The sequence below is a fragment of the Pleuronectes platessa genome, chromosome 16, assembly GCF_947347685.1.
Source record: "Pleuronectes platessa chromosome 16, fPlePla1.1, whole genome shotgun sequence".
Taxonomy (NCBI): domain Eukaryota; kingdom Metazoa; phylum Chordata; class Actinopteri; order Pleuronectiformes; family Pleuronectidae; genus Pleuronectes; species Pleuronectes platessa.
The window spans coordinates 21235079-21251700 of record NC_070641.1 but is presented as its reverse complement, the minus strand read 5'-3'; the positions used below and the strand labels follow the sequence as shown (position 1 = coordinate 21251700).

General features: G+C 44.6%; 1 protein-coding gene across 4 annotated transcripts; it reads left to right on the top strand.

Annotated features, from left to right (window-relative positions):
* The first annotated feature begins 5960 nt into the window (after positions 1-5960).
* pdgfbb (platelet-derived growth factor beta polypeptide b) lies at positions 5961-16570 on the top strand. Of its 4 annotated transcripts, none has more exons than XM_053444369.1 (8): positions 5961-6638; positions 11253-11349; positions 11843-11899; positions 12961-13154; positions 13270-13452; positions 13759-14599; positions 14688-14847; positions 14955-16570. In XM_053444369.1, exons 1-7 carry the CDS (start codon positions 6579-6581, stop codon positions 14828-14830), a joined length of 1575 nt encoding a protein of 524 aa, XP_053300344.1. In that variant the 5' UTR covers positions 5961-6578; the 3' UTR covers positions 14831-14847; positions 14955-16570. The 4 variants fall into 4 exon arrangements, with proteins under 4 accessions (XP_053300344.1, XP_053300343.1, XP_053300342.1 ...); XM_053444368.1 differs by lacking the exon at positions 5961-6638 and adding an exon at positions 9965-10223 and having other exon boundaries at positions 13759-14557; XM_053444367.1 differs by lacking the exon at positions 5961-6638 and adding an exon at positions 9975-10223 and having other exon boundaries at positions 15045-16570.
* The last annotated feature ends 52 nt before the right edge of the window (positions 16571-16622 follow it).

Sequence of the window (16622 nt, the reverse complement as noted above, 5' to 3'; positions counted from 1 at the left end):
ACTCAATGAGTTTTGGTGGAGATCCAGATCAGGGGGCAAGTCCAGGCATTTTTTCTTTTTGTGCAACTTATGGCCTTTTTGGCTTTTATACATATTTCCCAGGTAAAAGTTAACGATTCATGTAAAAAATGTATAAATCAGGTTTATTTGAGGTGCTCGATACGAACACATCCATTAATTCATTTTCACATCTGTATAATTTGATACTTTCATTGCTGGTGTGATAAAAATCCACAGCAGCAGCAGTTCTATGAAAAAAACACCACCTTGGGACTTTGGGAACTTTTTAAAAACTATTTTGGTCTTTTATTGTGCACGTTGTATGTGTCATCCACCAAGAGCCCACTCACAAATCAACAATTTCAAATGTGGTCATTGAATGATGTAATATCCTCTCTGGCAGGATGTGAACGTGGATATGAACGTGTACAGGACAGCTGGCAGGTCACTGAGACCCCGAGCTTCAGAGACTGTTTCAGAAAAAGCTTTGACTCTAAGAATCGACAGAAAGAAGTTGAAGTACATAAAACACCAGAAGGAAGATGTGTAACTAAAATCTGGATAAAGGTTGGAATTAATTAATTAGGTTAAACACACAGCTCCACGCACACACACACACACACACACACTCCCATGCAGGACACACACGTGAGTTGTGACTTCTGAGAGGAATACCAGATGACGGACCGTGACACACGCAGCACAACATCATCAGGAAGCCTCCGTGTAAACAGGAACGACCGGGAGGAGCTCAGTGTCGTTACAGTAAGAGAGAGAGACACAGTTAATTTTTAAATTTGACTGTTAAAAATACACCTGTGATCCTGTTCCCTGGCCCCGCCTCTTATTCTGCTTCCCTTTTTGTGAAGCGATAAATCTTCGCTCACTCACAAGTTTAACCTTCTTCAAACATCCCGAACAATCAGGGATAATCATTTTAGAAGATAGGACTAGATGGTGAATATCACTTGTGTCAAATCAACTCCTCAACCACATGAACACCGAAACAGAAAAGGGCCAGATCTCGATAAAGGCTGAAGCAAAGAGAAATATTTGACTTCCTCCTCTGATATCTAGCGACAGAAAAACGTTCCTCCTCAATATCTAGCTTTGAACTAGATTGAGAGATATTCAAAAACTTTTGATTTCGATAGTTTTCTCCCATCTGGGGGAAATATCTACAGAAGCTCCAGCTGCAGAAACCACAGAGCCTCCATCACCAAAAATTACATCTAGAAACAAATCCAGTCATAAAAGTAATTCAGCAACTTTTTCAAGCAGCCATACTCAGAGTTTATATTTACAAACAACAATAACAACAATAACAACAGAGTGAAATCAGTTGAGACTCATGCCGGCTGAGGAACACTCTCTTTATTCTTCATCACATTATTTAATCTTTAAGTTTGCGTTAAAGATTTATCTCTATAATCTAGATTTGGAAAGTGAAAGTCTCGGCAATAAACTTCAAGCTGCAGCCACAAGCTGACACATGCATGTTTTAGAATAAATTCAGCAGGAGAGCATCAATTTTCCCTCTGATATTCATTAAGATCACTGAGGTACATGAGTAAAAATACACCTAGAGGGTGGTTTTTACAGGATATTCATTAGTAGTATTAATTATACAGTTATTAACGCTACATTAGGCCTCCATGGTATTCATTAGAGTTTAGTTGAATACAGTAGAGAGCAGGGAAGTCCCCGGTGAACCAGGATAGGGAGGGGAGGCTGCCAGAGGAATGCTGCTGTACACAGCCTCTTGGAGAGCTGAACAAAACCAGGCATTCCTCATGGAGGTGTTTATACTGTGCAGTGTGGTGTTGTCCGTCCCGGCTGCATCTGTCAGTGTCTTCATAATGTCCCCGTCAGCAGCGTCTCCTCCAACAGAAATAAAACAGGAAAATTGATGTCGACACGCTGTGAAAAGTTTGGCTTTGACCCAAAGTAAAGAGAACGAGTCAATTTGGCAAAGCGTGAACATTTTTTAAATCTTATTTTTCTAACAGTCTCTCCTGGGATTTATTTTTCAAGAATGAAATTGCACAATAAGCTAAATCACAAAAAGGTCCAGACTAATTTTGAAAGCCAATAAAAGTCAGTGCTGCGTGTAATAGACTAAATGTTAATCCTGCATGAGTCCATTTTGTTATAAGAGAGAGAGAAAGTGTTACTTTAATGGTCAAAGGGCAGAATATTTACATCTAAACCTTAATATATTTTTACACTGATTTGCAAATCTTGGTGTCTCTCTCTCTCACTCTCTCTCTCTCTATCTCTCTCTTTCTATCTCTCTCTCTCTCTCTGTCTCTCTCTCTCTCTCTCTCTTTCTCTCTCTCCCTCTCTCTCTCCCTCCCTCTCTCCTCGTCCTTGTTTCAGGGGAGAGCATTCCAGCAATTCTTCCCTGTCAGTGTCTCTCTCTCTCTCTCTCTCTCTCTCTCCATCAGACTCATGGTTAAGCTGCTGTTGACGGATCTCTGCCGAGACACGAAGCCGTCGAGCTGCCGTCACACTCGGCTCGTTCCTGTCGGGTTAATGGAGAAAAACAAAATGCACCTGTGATCATGATGTCGTGTAATCTGAATCATGTAAACTGCTTTCTGACATGTATTGAACTCTGGGTATTTTGCATAGGAGAATATCCCATCATGCTCGTGTTTGTGTTGTCAATGCGTCTGACAAACTCCATGTCAATGTCTGAACCCAATTTTTACAGATGTTTTCGGGAGGTCATGTCTGAAAAGAGACCATCAGAAAAGTCCCCAATCTAAGCGATGTTGTTATCTTTTGATGTAACTGCACACAGAGGCGTTTCAGAGCAGTTAGTGTGAATCAGGGCTGACGTCCTTCGCTGGATGAAAACAGATCAACCTCTCTGCACCTGAATCTCCTCATTCAGCCTTTTGGACCAGGTTCAGTCACATTCCTGCCTCTGGGGCCGTGAAACCCGAGAGCCGGGCTGAGCTGTCGTCCTGGCGGCCGGAGGGGGCAGACTAATGACTTCCCATTAGTCCATTTGGTCTCTGTGATCGTCTGTGATCACAGAGACACGCGCGGAGGAGAGGCGATCCCCACGACTAATCGAGGGTCAGTGGTGTCCTCGGCCGAATGTTCACCTCCTGCACAGATAACATCACACACGTGCACACATCCACGGCCCCTTTGTCCCACACGAACACAGTAGATCCATGTTTTTTATCCAGAAAAGCTGACTGTGTGTGTGTTTGTGTGTGTGTGTGTCGGGGGGGACGAGGACCCAACTATGCGATTACTGCGTCAAATTAACCACTGGAGCTTCTCAGCCGTCCACGGAAAAATGCAGGAAATCAAATGGCATCATTGTTCAAATTGAAGATTAGTTCAGGGAGCTGTGACCTTCTCCGGATCCTCTGAGAAGCTCCTAAATATTTGAGCGACTGCTGTCATTTCTCACTCAATTGTCGAGCATAGAGGGGCCTCTGTGCTCAGGTCATGGTTGAAAACAGTTGTCGGCTCGGGACACTGACCGTGTGTGTGTGTGTGTGTGTGTGTGTGTGTGTGTGTGTGTGTGTGTGTGAGGGGGTGTAATTTGTCCCTCACAAAAGTATTCTTTAACATATGTGAATGCTCTTCATGTGCGATTTCAGTCTCTGTGTAAGAATGTGATCTTCCTGTGATGCACACGCACACACACATACACATACACATGCAAACACACACACACACTCACACACACATGCACACGTGTCTCTTAAGGTAAGAGACTTACTCTTACCTTAACCATAGTGACTAAACTTACACTCACCTTAACTTTAACCCCAATCATAACCTGATATTAAAATATGTCTTTAGATTGAATGATTTATGTTATAGGGACACACACACGCATACACACACACACAGACACACACAGGTGCATGTATAGTATATTTATGAATCTTTCTTATTAAGTTGTTGCTTCTGCAGAGATGATGGTTGTCAGTGGACTTGTGGTGAGATGTTGCAGTCACAGGTGTGTGAGAGAGAAAGTCCGATACAGTGAGATATGAATGCAGGTCCTGGTGGGAAAATCCCTACCTCTAGTCAAGAACCTGCTCCCCCTCTTCCTCTTCCTCCTCCTCCTCCTCCTCCTCCTCCTCCTTTCCACTTTCTCCTTAATAAAATATGTCTAAACGTGTACAGACATAAAATAACACACAGTCAGTAAGTGTGAAAACTTGTTGTTGTTACTTTCTTAAATCATCTTTAAACTCTTTATTTATCACAAGTCCAGTTTATTCACTGCCTTTGAAAAACAAAGTAATTTACACAAATGAAATGCATTTGCTATCATAGAATAAAAGTATATATTTTTTTTACATCTACATCTACAAAAGGTTTGGACATAATGATTCATTCCACTTGGCTTCACCAGTGTTTTCTGACTTCACACCAGTGTCCCAGGTCCCAGTCAGAACCAGTGGCCTTGGCCGAACCGTGCGAAAATGAAACGCAGTGTAAATATAGCTCCATAGCTCCGGCAGTTTCCGCCATTGACTCTTGTTAGAAAAACAATGGTGTCCTATTATTCAGGGGGGCCATGATTGAACTGGAAGAGAAAAGAACAAGGGGACATCCTTCATAGCTTCGGTACAGGGCTGTGTGAAAACCTGTGGAAAATCAATCCACAAATAATTCTGTAATAATAATAATGATAACAGAGTTTATTCCAATATTCTAGTTCTTCTCTGCGCCTCAGTTCTCAGATTCATGCTCCAGGGTGAACACGTCCTCGCTCTCTCCCCCTGTCATGTGACATCATGTCACTGAGTCACCTGGTTGTGCCGGGGCCCCGGGGGTCGTCTGAGTTTTCAGATGCACAGTCACCGTCGGGCATTGTTTTAAAAATGTTCCCCAAACACGGGTGAGAGCCAAAGGTCAGGAGTCTGAGAATACCCCCCCCCCCCTCCCCCCCAGTGATATTTAGAAACACCTTTTGTTTCCCGTGGGCGTCGCTCGCGGTGATGCTGAGGTAATAAGAGGAGTCAGTTGGCATGTCAGCTATCCCCCCCCCCCCCCCCCCCCCCGACCTCTCCAGCAATAGTAGCTGCATAAAGGCCTCTTATGCAATGGGCCGAATATAGAGGTCGGGGGTTATTCATACGTGTTTCTTACACTTCATAAATATCATTAATGTGACTTATTCGACCTTGACATTAACAATATTAGATGGTCGTGCTCATAAACAGCGATATCAATCTTTTTAAAAGTTGTCACTGTGCAGAAAATGGCCTGTTTCAAACATTAGATTACTGGATTATTAATTCAGTTTATCTGACTGTCTTGTTTCTGACAACACGATGTCTTTGATTTGGTTGGATGACCTGAGTTCAAGGGAAGGTTTGTTATAGCAGATGTTATTTTGCAAGGCCTAGGAAAGAAGGCATCATTTAGATTTTAATAAACTGTTCATAGAACGCTGCAACTATAATTTCTGTGATTTATAAACCCACGAATGTTCGGCACTGAATAAACAACCAATCAGTATTAAGTGTCTTTGTGTCCTTGAGTTTGTTATATCCACATCATAGCATGTTGTATTGTATTTCATTTATTCTATGCTAGTGTATTAATCTTATTATTTTCTTATATCTTGCATTTTGCCTTTATGCACTAACACTAATTGAATTAAAGTAAGAAAGTAAAGTAAAGCAGTTTACCTACAAATTGCCTTTAAGTTAAGAAGTGCATTTCATCTCACTGAACACTGACACCCTCAGAATTCAAGGAACATTTCAATCATGAGTTAGAAGCAAGAGTCAGATCGACAGGGGATGAAAAAACCAACTCTCCCAGGACTTGGCTCAGTCTCAGGAAACGCTGCTCAGAGCGGGTGTGTCTGCGCAAAGCATCACCAACCACAGGCAGGGGGCGCTAGAGAGAGCGAGAGAGAAAGCGAAAACCTCCTCCTCCACCATCATCATCATCATCATCATCAGCAGCAGCAGCACTGCGGCCGCTGTGTAATCAGGCGGCTCCAGGGCTGAGGCGCACCGAGCCACACAGCGCGCAGCTCAGTGATAAGGCTCCTTGGAAGAAGAGCAGCGCAAACTACCCTCCAGACCTGCCACGTTATTTCAGCTGCACTTTGAGGACGCACCACAAACTGGATTTTAACCGATTCCGTTTGAGAGCAATCCTTGGAATAATCTCCATTTCACGCACTTCACGCATCTCCCTGGACGGTGGGGTTTCCTTTGTGAATTCTGGACCCTCTCTGGCGTAGAAATGTGCGTGAATCTTCCCTTTGCTGAATTTCTTTCTCTCGAGTTGCGCCTGTAGCCCGGAGCGCACACTTTTGGCGCAAGGTGCAGGTCGGAGAGAAAAAAAAAGTTGGAAGTGTCTTATCATTCTGCGTGCAGGAACTTTTTTTATTTTTTTTAAAAGTCTCCCACACGTGAGGTGCCTCTGACCCGAGCTTCTCCTCCTCGTGCCTCGGACACCTCCGGCCCGGTGGACGCGATCCACGCGTAAAGGCGCGCGCAGTGCAGAGGACAGGGAGACTCTCGCGCCTCCATAAATGCCCGGTCCGTCAGAGAGGCTCGAGGCTGGGCAGCAGGATGAGCGCGTGGGTACAGCTCGTGTTGCTGGCGGCGTGTCTGCGGTTCGGAGTGGCCGAGGTGAGTGTTTCCATCCAATCACTGCACCACCAACTCTCACTGGTGCGTCTCCAGTAGTCCCAGTAAAACGTGAACTGAACCGAGTCATGTTTTACAGAGACATTTACTCCAGTATAAACTTTTACTACTTAAGTTAAACTTTAAAACGACTTAAGAACATTGAAGCAGCTATTTCCTGAGAATAACATCACAAATGCAGAATTATGCATTTGATGTTATTATTAAAGTTTTTAGAGTAACTGTTATTTTAATAATGGTGTAATTATTGAGCATTTATTTGTGAGCTACTGGAGACCAAAGGGGGTGAATGAAGAATCCATCCATCCATCATTCAATCATCGTTCTATTATTAAAATGGTTCTGTTTTTATATATCGTCAAATCAACCATGTCTATCTATCTATCTATCTATCTATCTATCTATCTATCTATCTATCTATCTATCTATCTATCTGTCTATCTATCTATCTATCTATCTATCTATCTAACAACACATCACGAGATGGTGGCACAAAGTCATCAATCTCTGTTTATATAACATTTATCAAACCCATGTGGTTTTTATATCTTCGGAGTTCCAGGCCTCCTGCACCTGCTTCAGTCTTTACTCTCATAATAAAGTCCAGTGTCGGGATCCTCAGCAGAAAACAACTGTTATTCTTCCCATTAACTAACTGGTGTTGGGAGTGGATGCCCAGGGGCAGACCCATCCGGAGGTCCCTCTCTGTCGGTGTGATGCTGAGCCACAGGAAATGGAGGCAGCCATGATTGGTGCGCTTATGGCTGCAGATGCCGAACGAGGCGGTGAATCGGTGGTTTAGCAGCAACAGACCGCAGCATCACGCTATGGGAGGCCACATGTTCCCTGCAGCTGGGGAACAGGGAAGGCCTCATGCGGTGGAGCTGTGGGCTGACGGTTGAGATGCGGAGCTTAATATTCATCGTGCAGAGTGTATCTCACGTCTATGGCTGATTTTTCTGCATTTCTATGCAGACGATGCACACAAGTTCAAGTGAACAATCAGTATTGACACGTGGAGGCATTGAGGCAGAGTCAGATTGTCTGCTGAGGTCAAACAGGAAGACACAACTTAACCCAGGGTCTGCTCGAGGTCAAGTGAGGCTTGATGCTGCCAGGGTCAGAGTCGGAGAGATAAAATCAGATCCGGTGTGAATCTGTTTTTCATAAACTTCACCTCCTCACTGCTGCTGAAATTCAGTCTGTAGAAGTGAGTTCAGCTGCTCTGGATCAGATTCTTATCTTGTATCTTTGAATCTGCGTTTGTGACCTCACAGTTCATCTCCAGAGTCAGAAAACCAAACACACACAGTTAACAGGTCAAGTCAAGGAGAAGTGGACTATTGGACAAATCAGAAACGAGGCCCCCGGCTCCGGTGCAGTCAGATGTGGCTGCTGTGGTTTGGCCTGAGGACGGAGTGACTTCTGGTAGAAGTGGTTGGACTCCTCCTTTCATTCACTTCACAGCGGAGAACTGTCTGAAATCTACCGTCTCCATGAGCACTTCACATAAAGTGTAGATTTTTTTGAAATGATGGATGACTTTAAATTCCTGTCTTCAACCTGTATTTTCATTTTACGGCTTCTTTAGAAAAAAAGAAACTCAAATGTTGTGTTTTAGAGGCGGAGAGCGTTACAAAGGCTTTGAGGTATACGAGCAGGAATTCCCCCCCGCGTCTAATTTTAAAAATTACAACCAGGAAGTCTGTTGGTACAATCACGTCCCTAAAGAAAGCATGAGAGAATGCTGCTACCACATCCAGTCATGAAAGGGAGGGATAATTTAAAAGTATATTTGTATATGAAACACTTCTCCGGTTCAGAGGCAGCACCAAAGAGGAATCCACACATTTACTTTTTGCTAATCATGCGTTAGGCTTCTCTCCAGCTCAGAGATAAATTATGACGATTAATTAGAGTCACATTTATTCCCACACTGCAGTATTGTGCACGTGCAGGCATAGATCCAGAGACTCACACATGTGCTGTGGCTACTGCTGCTGCTGCTGCTGTGCCGGCAGCTAACTCGACCCCCTAATTATGTACGATTAGACGTTCCCTCTCCTCCCCTGTTGCTGCCTGGCATTCCTCAGCGTGTCCGACCGGCCTGCAGGGCACGTGCGTCTGCTCCAGGTGAGGAATTCTGGATTGTGTCAGAACTTATCGGGGACATTTAAAATATCCAACCCAAAAATGTTTGGGCGTCACAGGGAGCAGTTGTGTGTCTGGTGCAGGTTGTGAGAAAGTGGGTCTGCAGAAAGTCTTCAGTGTTAATGCAGATACACACAAGGCCGACATCATGTTACCTAATGGAACAGCTGTCTCTGCCTCATCAGCAGGAATCAGGCCGACTGCTCCAGATGCATTCGAGTGATGAGACTGAGGAGAAGCATCAGACTCACTTTACATTTACAGTATAAAGATGTGTTTGGTGGCAATTCTTCATTAAAATCTCTAAAAACGATTATATTGACTTTTGCACATACATTACCCAAACAACTTTTCATTTTGGTCGCCTATTATTATCGTTATTTGTTTAAGTTTTTCGTGATGATCACTATTCTTCTTTGTCATTTGCTGCTTAACACAAATATAAGTTTGATAACATTACCTCATCCGTGATCATGGTTAACATCTGATTCGCATAAGATCGATTTTCATCGACGATGGTGGTAAAGACAACAACTCCCATGATCCCACGCTGCTTCATGACATGATCCGACTACAGTCTTCTTTTATTGTTGTGATAGAGAGACCCACTAGTGGCCAAGGTTGTGAGTTTAATGCACAAAAACCATGTTAATACCCTTATAGCTTCTTGCAGGGAAGAATGACATCAGTCATCAAGAGTTGAGTATTTTGATCATCAACTGGTGCTAAGGGTAATTTTTTTATGCAATATTGACAAGACAACATTTCATCTGCTCAGTTGTGAAAGTTTACTGGTTTTCTTTGTCTTACTGGTAATTTAACTGAATATCTTTAGATTTTGAAGCACTGGTCCTACAAAACATGTAATTTGATAACATTAGCTTAGAAAGGAAATATATTAATAAAGTTGATATTTGATATCATTAATATTATTAAATGAATTGATAAGACAAATGAAAACCATTAGTTGCAGTCTAGTCTCAGTAAAGTTCCCAATAACAGTAAATATCTTTGATTCATATATTGAATGTGTAAAAGCTCATAGTCGCACACTGAACATCATCACTGTGTGTTTACATCTCCCGTCTGTGCAGTTTGAATCTGTTTACATCTGTTTTGTTTATCGGAAACAAAGTGTTTAGTTAATATTTCCTGCTTAGACACAAATCGTCCTGACAGCAGGAGCCGGCGTGAACAAAGGCACACATCCTATAATTAACATCGGACACAATTAGCCGGGCAGGTTGGCCGCGTTGGCGCGGGGAGGAAATAATCATGATGACTCCTCAGGGGCATGGAGGGCTCTGCAGCAGAGATGTAGGTGTAATGCAGCAGGCATTTCCCCGCTGGATGGTTCCAGTCTATGGAAAGCTGAGCAACAATGGGGGAAAGTCGGAGGCGTACAGTACGGGCCGGGTGAGAATACACGTTCATGCATGGATGGCTGCTTCCTTTGGCCAAACCTCACTTCCTGTCGGTATTCTTCCTCACTAGAATCGTACAATGCCCTGAACTGAAATACAGTTTTGTGTTTTCTTATTGTGTATTTCCCGAGTGCTGACACACGTTAATTGTTAGATTATATTTTTTTGCGTTGGCTGGAGCACGACGTCGCTCCCTCGAGCTCCACTTCACCGTTTCTCCTCAAAAGCAAATCAAGCACATCGACCGCATTAAAGTCCCGGTGAGGAAGCGTGTCGACCCACGTCTGATCCTCGTCCACTTCAGCCCGTCTCTCATTCATCCATTATTCCCTCCTCTTTCTCAGATGCACCTCTCCTCTCTCCTCCGCTCCGTATCACTCCTTCCCCCACTTCCTGACTCCTTCCTGGCTCCTTTGACCCCTAAATGTTAGCAGATGAGAAGACACAACGCCAATAGTCATTCACCCTGCTCTTAGTGACCATTGTGTGTCGGCTCCGGTTAATACGCCTGTCCCCCCCAGCTCTCTCTCTCCAGCCCAGTAATGCTGCTGGGGGTGGGGTGGGGTGGGGTGGGGTGGGGGGGGGCTTTAAACCCGCATTCAGTCCACAGAAAGACAATGTGGAGCTGTTGCTTGGTTTTGTTGTTGTGGTGATGTGGAAATATTCTGTTAAAAGCAGCTTGTTCAAGGATAAAGTTAAGATTGTGTTGGCTTTTTGTCCTTTTCAACACAAAGTACCTGGGGAGCCTGAAATAAAATATATACATCATTATTAAATATGATGATATATGGGCCTCTATACCATAAAACTCTGATGTCAGTTTGGCAATAAGATCATTCAATAGGAGCCGAATGCAAAAACAATGTGCATTTATGTTTAGATCTCAGGTTTAGTCACATCCACTCCTGACGATGTGTCTTAACACTTATATGATATCTCCCTTTCCACTTTTCCCTTCATGATAACGTACACCATCTTATTCCTCTGGCCTCTTGTATATCGATGCATGTCTGTGTTTCAGGGGGAGCCTCTGCCTGCAGCCCTGGTGGAGCTGGTTAGAAACAGCCCCATCTCGTCCATAGAGGACCTCCAGCTGCTGCTGCTCTCTGACTCCGTAGGTAAAGATCCCAGCGTCCTACTATTACTGATCAAACACAAACTAATCACTAAATGCACCAATGAAACAACTCAGATAATAAAGCAGAGACGACTCAGCAGAGATAACTCCGCCCGGGCCAAACAGAACTGTCCCCTATGAAACCACATTTTAATTCACTAGATCCAGATTTAAATTTGGATCTGAACCAAAGTACACACACTCATAAACATCAGTTCTCTAAACAAGTTGGTTGCTTTCATCAAGATCCAAGAATCATTCTCTGAGAAATCAGTGAAAATGATGAAAGATGTTAAAGAAACATTCTTTCAAGTTCTTCCCACTTCCAGCAGGACGAATCCTTCTTCTGGTAGCTTTTGTTTCCCCCTCTCCACACATCCAGGGGGCGCTAAAGGCCTTGAAATAAAATACACCACACGTGCCCAGATTGATAGTTTATGTGCACATTATGTGACCGTGTTTACTTAAATGCTGTGTTTGTCTAATTGTCTCAGATGAGGAGGACGGGACCTCTGCAGTCAGCGGAGGTCACAGACTACCAAGGAGCCTCGGTGAGCAGAGCCCCCCCCCCCCCCCCCCCCCCCTTCCTCTTTGTCCCTCCACACTTATTTACCAGAGTCTTGTTCGGCTCACAGTGTTATTGTATATCATGAAGGAGAGAGACGCTGCTATTCCTTTCTTAAGATACAAAATGATCCTCCTAGATGAGTAGAAAGTCGAAGTGAAGACACGGAGGATTCCTGATTTTGCTCCACACACTCTATCCTCATTAATGGAGGGCAGCCTTCCTCAGAGTTGATTAATGGGACAAGTGTGTTATTTTTTTTGTGTGTCACGGTGAAATCCTTCCCATTAAAACCAGTGTTTTGGCCTCGTGATAAAGCAGATGTCTTCTTTTCTTTGTTGGATTCTCTTTAACATGAAGACCTGTAGCAGATTACAGTGTGGGCGGACATCTGCCTAGACCGGCTGGGGTGAATAGAGAGAAATGGGCGAGAGAGAGAGAGAGAGAGAGGAGAGGTCGGTGGGTGGAAAGGGGGAGAGAAGAAAGAGATGGGGAGAGAAAAGAGACCAGGAACAGCTGTGTCAGATTGGTTGTTATAATGTTATTACTATTATGGTTAATATTAATGCTGCTACTAATAATAGTTATAGAGAGAGAGAGAGAGGGAGAGCGAGAGAGAGAGAGAGAGAGAGAGAGAGAGAGAGAGAGAGAGAGAGAGAGAGAGATCAGGCTGTATGGCATGTTGTGCTGCTGATGCACGATGGATGTATTTGAGTCACAGACACTAAACCGAGCCTCAGTGATCAGAGCGCACGTTGCACCATCCCATAAATAAACACGTGCACTCAGGGACTCGGAGGAGCGAGCGCGTTTTAATGGCGTTGAAAGTAATTAAGCTTCTCAGGTTTGTGAAACACTTTCTCAGCAGCTCTGGAGGGTTTCGATTATCACGAGGAATTTAAATTGTTGTCTTTTACTTATTGGTTTAACAAGCAAGTACAGGACAGGCAGGTAGTTCTTAATAGTCTGTAAACAGTTTGTTTTCAATACTAATACACAAGTACTGCACGTCATTCTTATGCTCAATCCTCTGATCTGGTCCCTCAGACGCCCAGCCGGCCCAGCAGGCTCTGTGTAAAGTCCGCACAGAGGTGGTGGAGGTCACCAGGGCCATGTTGGATCGTAGCAATGCTAACTTCATGTTATGGCCGCCCTGCGTCGAGGTGCAGCGCTGCTCTGGCTGCTGCAACACCAAGAGCCTGCACTGCGTCCCTGTGGTCACACACACCAGATACCTGCAGGTAGACGACCACGTGCACAAAGATTCATTTTACATGAATGTCAAAACACACATAGGAAAGAGCCGGGACTGTGTTTTTATTATCCTGCTAATTACCCCTCTTCTTCCTCCTGCAGGTGATGAAGATCGAATACATTAATAAAAGACCCACTTACACTAAAGCGGTGGTGTCCGTGCTGGATCATGTGGAGTGCCGGTGTCAGCCCGCTCCTCGAGCCCCAGCGCCCAGGAAGAAATCATCACGCCGGCAACACAGCCACCAACATCGGAACCAGACACTCGGCCAAGAACACGGACAGGTACAGAGCTAAGACACAAAAGACTTAATACATCTCAACACTTTAATACAGCTCACGTTAAAACACATAGAAGATTTCCCTTTGAAAGAAGAGTTGCATGATTCCCATTTGTTAACATTAGATAACTAGAGTGTACACGTCTGAGAAGCCCCCTTAACTTTAATCAAGTTCCACCAAAGTGCACAGACTTATCGATATCTGTTTTCTAAATATATATATATAAATAAAATCCTTGGCATTTTGTAAACTGAGACAAACTGTAGCCCATTTACCCAAATTCCATTTCCTTGAATCTTATTGTCAAAGGCTAAGACTCAGTCCAAGGACGAGCTGCATCAGTGGGATGAGCTGAAGCAGAACCAGAGGGCCCGTCTGGAGGAGCTGCTGGAGCAGCACTGGAGCCCCAGAGGAGACACCTTCACTCAGCCTGGGGAAGGCTACAGTCTGGCTGGGGACGACACGTCTCGGTCCGCTGGAGAGGCGGTTCTCTTGGTTCCACACTGGACTCATAACTCCAGCAGGCTCCACGGGACAGAAGAGAACCCGGAGAACGTGGAGAGGGAGCACGGTCGGGTTGCAGACGAGGAGAAGACAGTTTCCTCAGTGGATAACGTTGGTGTCGAGGTGAAGAACACGTCGGTAGAAGGTGGGAGTAGGTCACTGCTCGACAGCACTGAGGGAAAAGTCAATGAGGGAAACGGGAGCAGAGACAAAGGCACACAAGTCCCATTATTACAAGAAGACAAATCCAAATTTACAAAAGATCACAGGGGAGGTGTCTCACAACCTGTTACTGAAAATCCTCGAGTCAAACTCAGCCCGACCGAGGGAACCAATAGCGAAAGACGTGGGAACAGAATGCGGCCGACGAAGGAGCCAAATCCGGAGCCTCGAGAGCTGGCGAGGCGGAGAGACAACGACACTCCAGAGGAAGAGAGGATATTGCAGATTGAAGAGGCAAAACTGGAGGAGGAGAGGAAAGAGCTTCTTCTCCTCCAAAGGAGGTTGGACCAGGAGAAGGAGATCCTGAGACAGCAGCAGATGAGGCGAGAGGAGGAGGAGAGGCAGAGAGAAAAGGGGACAGACAGTCGACATAACCTGAGTGGTAAACATCAGCATCATCTGCAAACAACGACACAGAAACCAGGTAATGAAACATTTCTCTTTTGGTTTTTCTATTTAATTTCTCTTTTATTTTACATGTTTTCTGTAACATGAACATTTTATTCTCACAGAGACGACAACGTCTACGACCACACGACCGCCCTCTGCTCCAGCGGGCCCCAGACCTCCAGCTCGTCCCAACCACACGAAGAGGAGGATGAGGAAGAATCGCAAACGCATCAGCAAGGCAGCTATGAGAGCGATGCTAATGTAGAACTACAGTCAACCCAGGTGAGGTGACAGCACGTGAATGAAATAACACTGAAATGAAAATAATTGAAAGAAAAAGCGCTTTACATTTGTTTCCTGTATTTCTCCCCCCCCCCCCCCCCCCCCAGGGACACAGTGTGAACTTGGTGTATTTTGTGGATAATCCAGAGGTGACGCAGAGCGACTCCCTTCATTTAAGTATTTATTCCTTCATTCAGTAACCTGCTCGTCCTGTGAGGTCTCCTCCGTAACACTACTAATGACTGACCGGTCAACCTGTAAGAACGCCTGGATGGAGTCAGAGGAACGTGGAATATAAACAAAAGGTTTCTTCTTGAAGAGAACACTTTGCCTCTACGACCACAGCTGCCGGTGGCGCCCGAGGTTCGGAGGACCCGGACGACTGAAACGACACCGCTGTGGATAAAAGTGCGTTTTCAGAACTCTCCTTGGAACCATGTCTTGATATCAAAAGAGAGAAACTGCACTTATGGATGGACAAAGCTGAGTCTGTGCAGGATTTGAATGACAAATGTTTGTTGGACGTCAAAACTCTTCAGTGTCAAGAAAGACTCCATTGTAAAGTAAGAGACAATCATTCAATGGACTGCAATGACAAACTAATGCTGACTGAAATCACCAGTATCTCCACGTGTGATCACATGTGTTGGGACTCAGTGTTGACCATGTTGGGGAGATGAAGCCGTGTGGATTCGCCGACTAAGGCCTGATATCATTTATTAGCTCATTAAAAAACAGTGATGCTCTGTCTTTAACCATATTTAATTATATTTAACTCACTGCAAACACTGGAATTACACAGATGTGATTTGAGAACCAAAACACGAAGCGTCCGGTGTTTCCAAATCTCCTCACGGGTGAAAGAAAAGAAGATGGAGGTGCTATAGGGACGGGAGGTGATGGCGTCCCACCTGAGGCCTGACCCTGTGCTAGGATTCTTATTTATTTGTGGATTAATTCTGTAGAAATACTGCAAACAAATTGTCGTCGAGGCTCATTTCACGATGTTTGGGTGTTTCCATCAGAAACAATGAAAAAAACCTCCCAGTACCAAGCAGTGTTGAACCTGTCGAAACAAGTGTGTGCATGTGTTGTTGTGTACATGTGTGTATTGTAGCTACACTTCTGTGACGCACCTCGATACTCACGTAGAAGCATTTACAACATCTGTAGTAAACTCTCTCTCCAATAGAGAGACGTCTTTCTTTTAGGATTTTAAGATCATCTTCGCCGATAACACATAGACTTTGTATAAAGATGGAGGACGTTCCCCAAAAGTGAAGCCAAACAGCCTTGATCGCCCTCTAATGGCCGGCTGTGGTGTAGGTTAGAAGTCCCAGCTCCTCCATGTAAGTGGATGAGACATGGAGGATCCAAAGAGTCAAACTACACATCAAATAGATTTATCTCAAAGATGGTATCTCAGTGCTAATTGTCCAGTAAGTTTGGTTTAAATTTTCGTTTTTTGATGCTGAGGCTGAGAATCCCTAGCAAAACTGCCCCCCCCCCCCCCCGATCGCTGGCTCTCAGACTCGGGCTCGACAAGATGGTGGCGTTCACGTCTGGCGTATTTTGGCTTCATTTCTGGAAAGTGGGAGGAGATGGAAATGTGTCGTCCATCTCTATCTAGTAATCTTCAGTGCACTTACCTTTTAAAGTAGAAAATAGTTTGGGAAAGCATGAGATTAAATTCAGCGAGGCGGACTGGTGGGGGGGATGTCGGGGGGGGGGGGGGGGTTGGGTTCGTCTGAATGATGTTAATTGTCCTGACGACC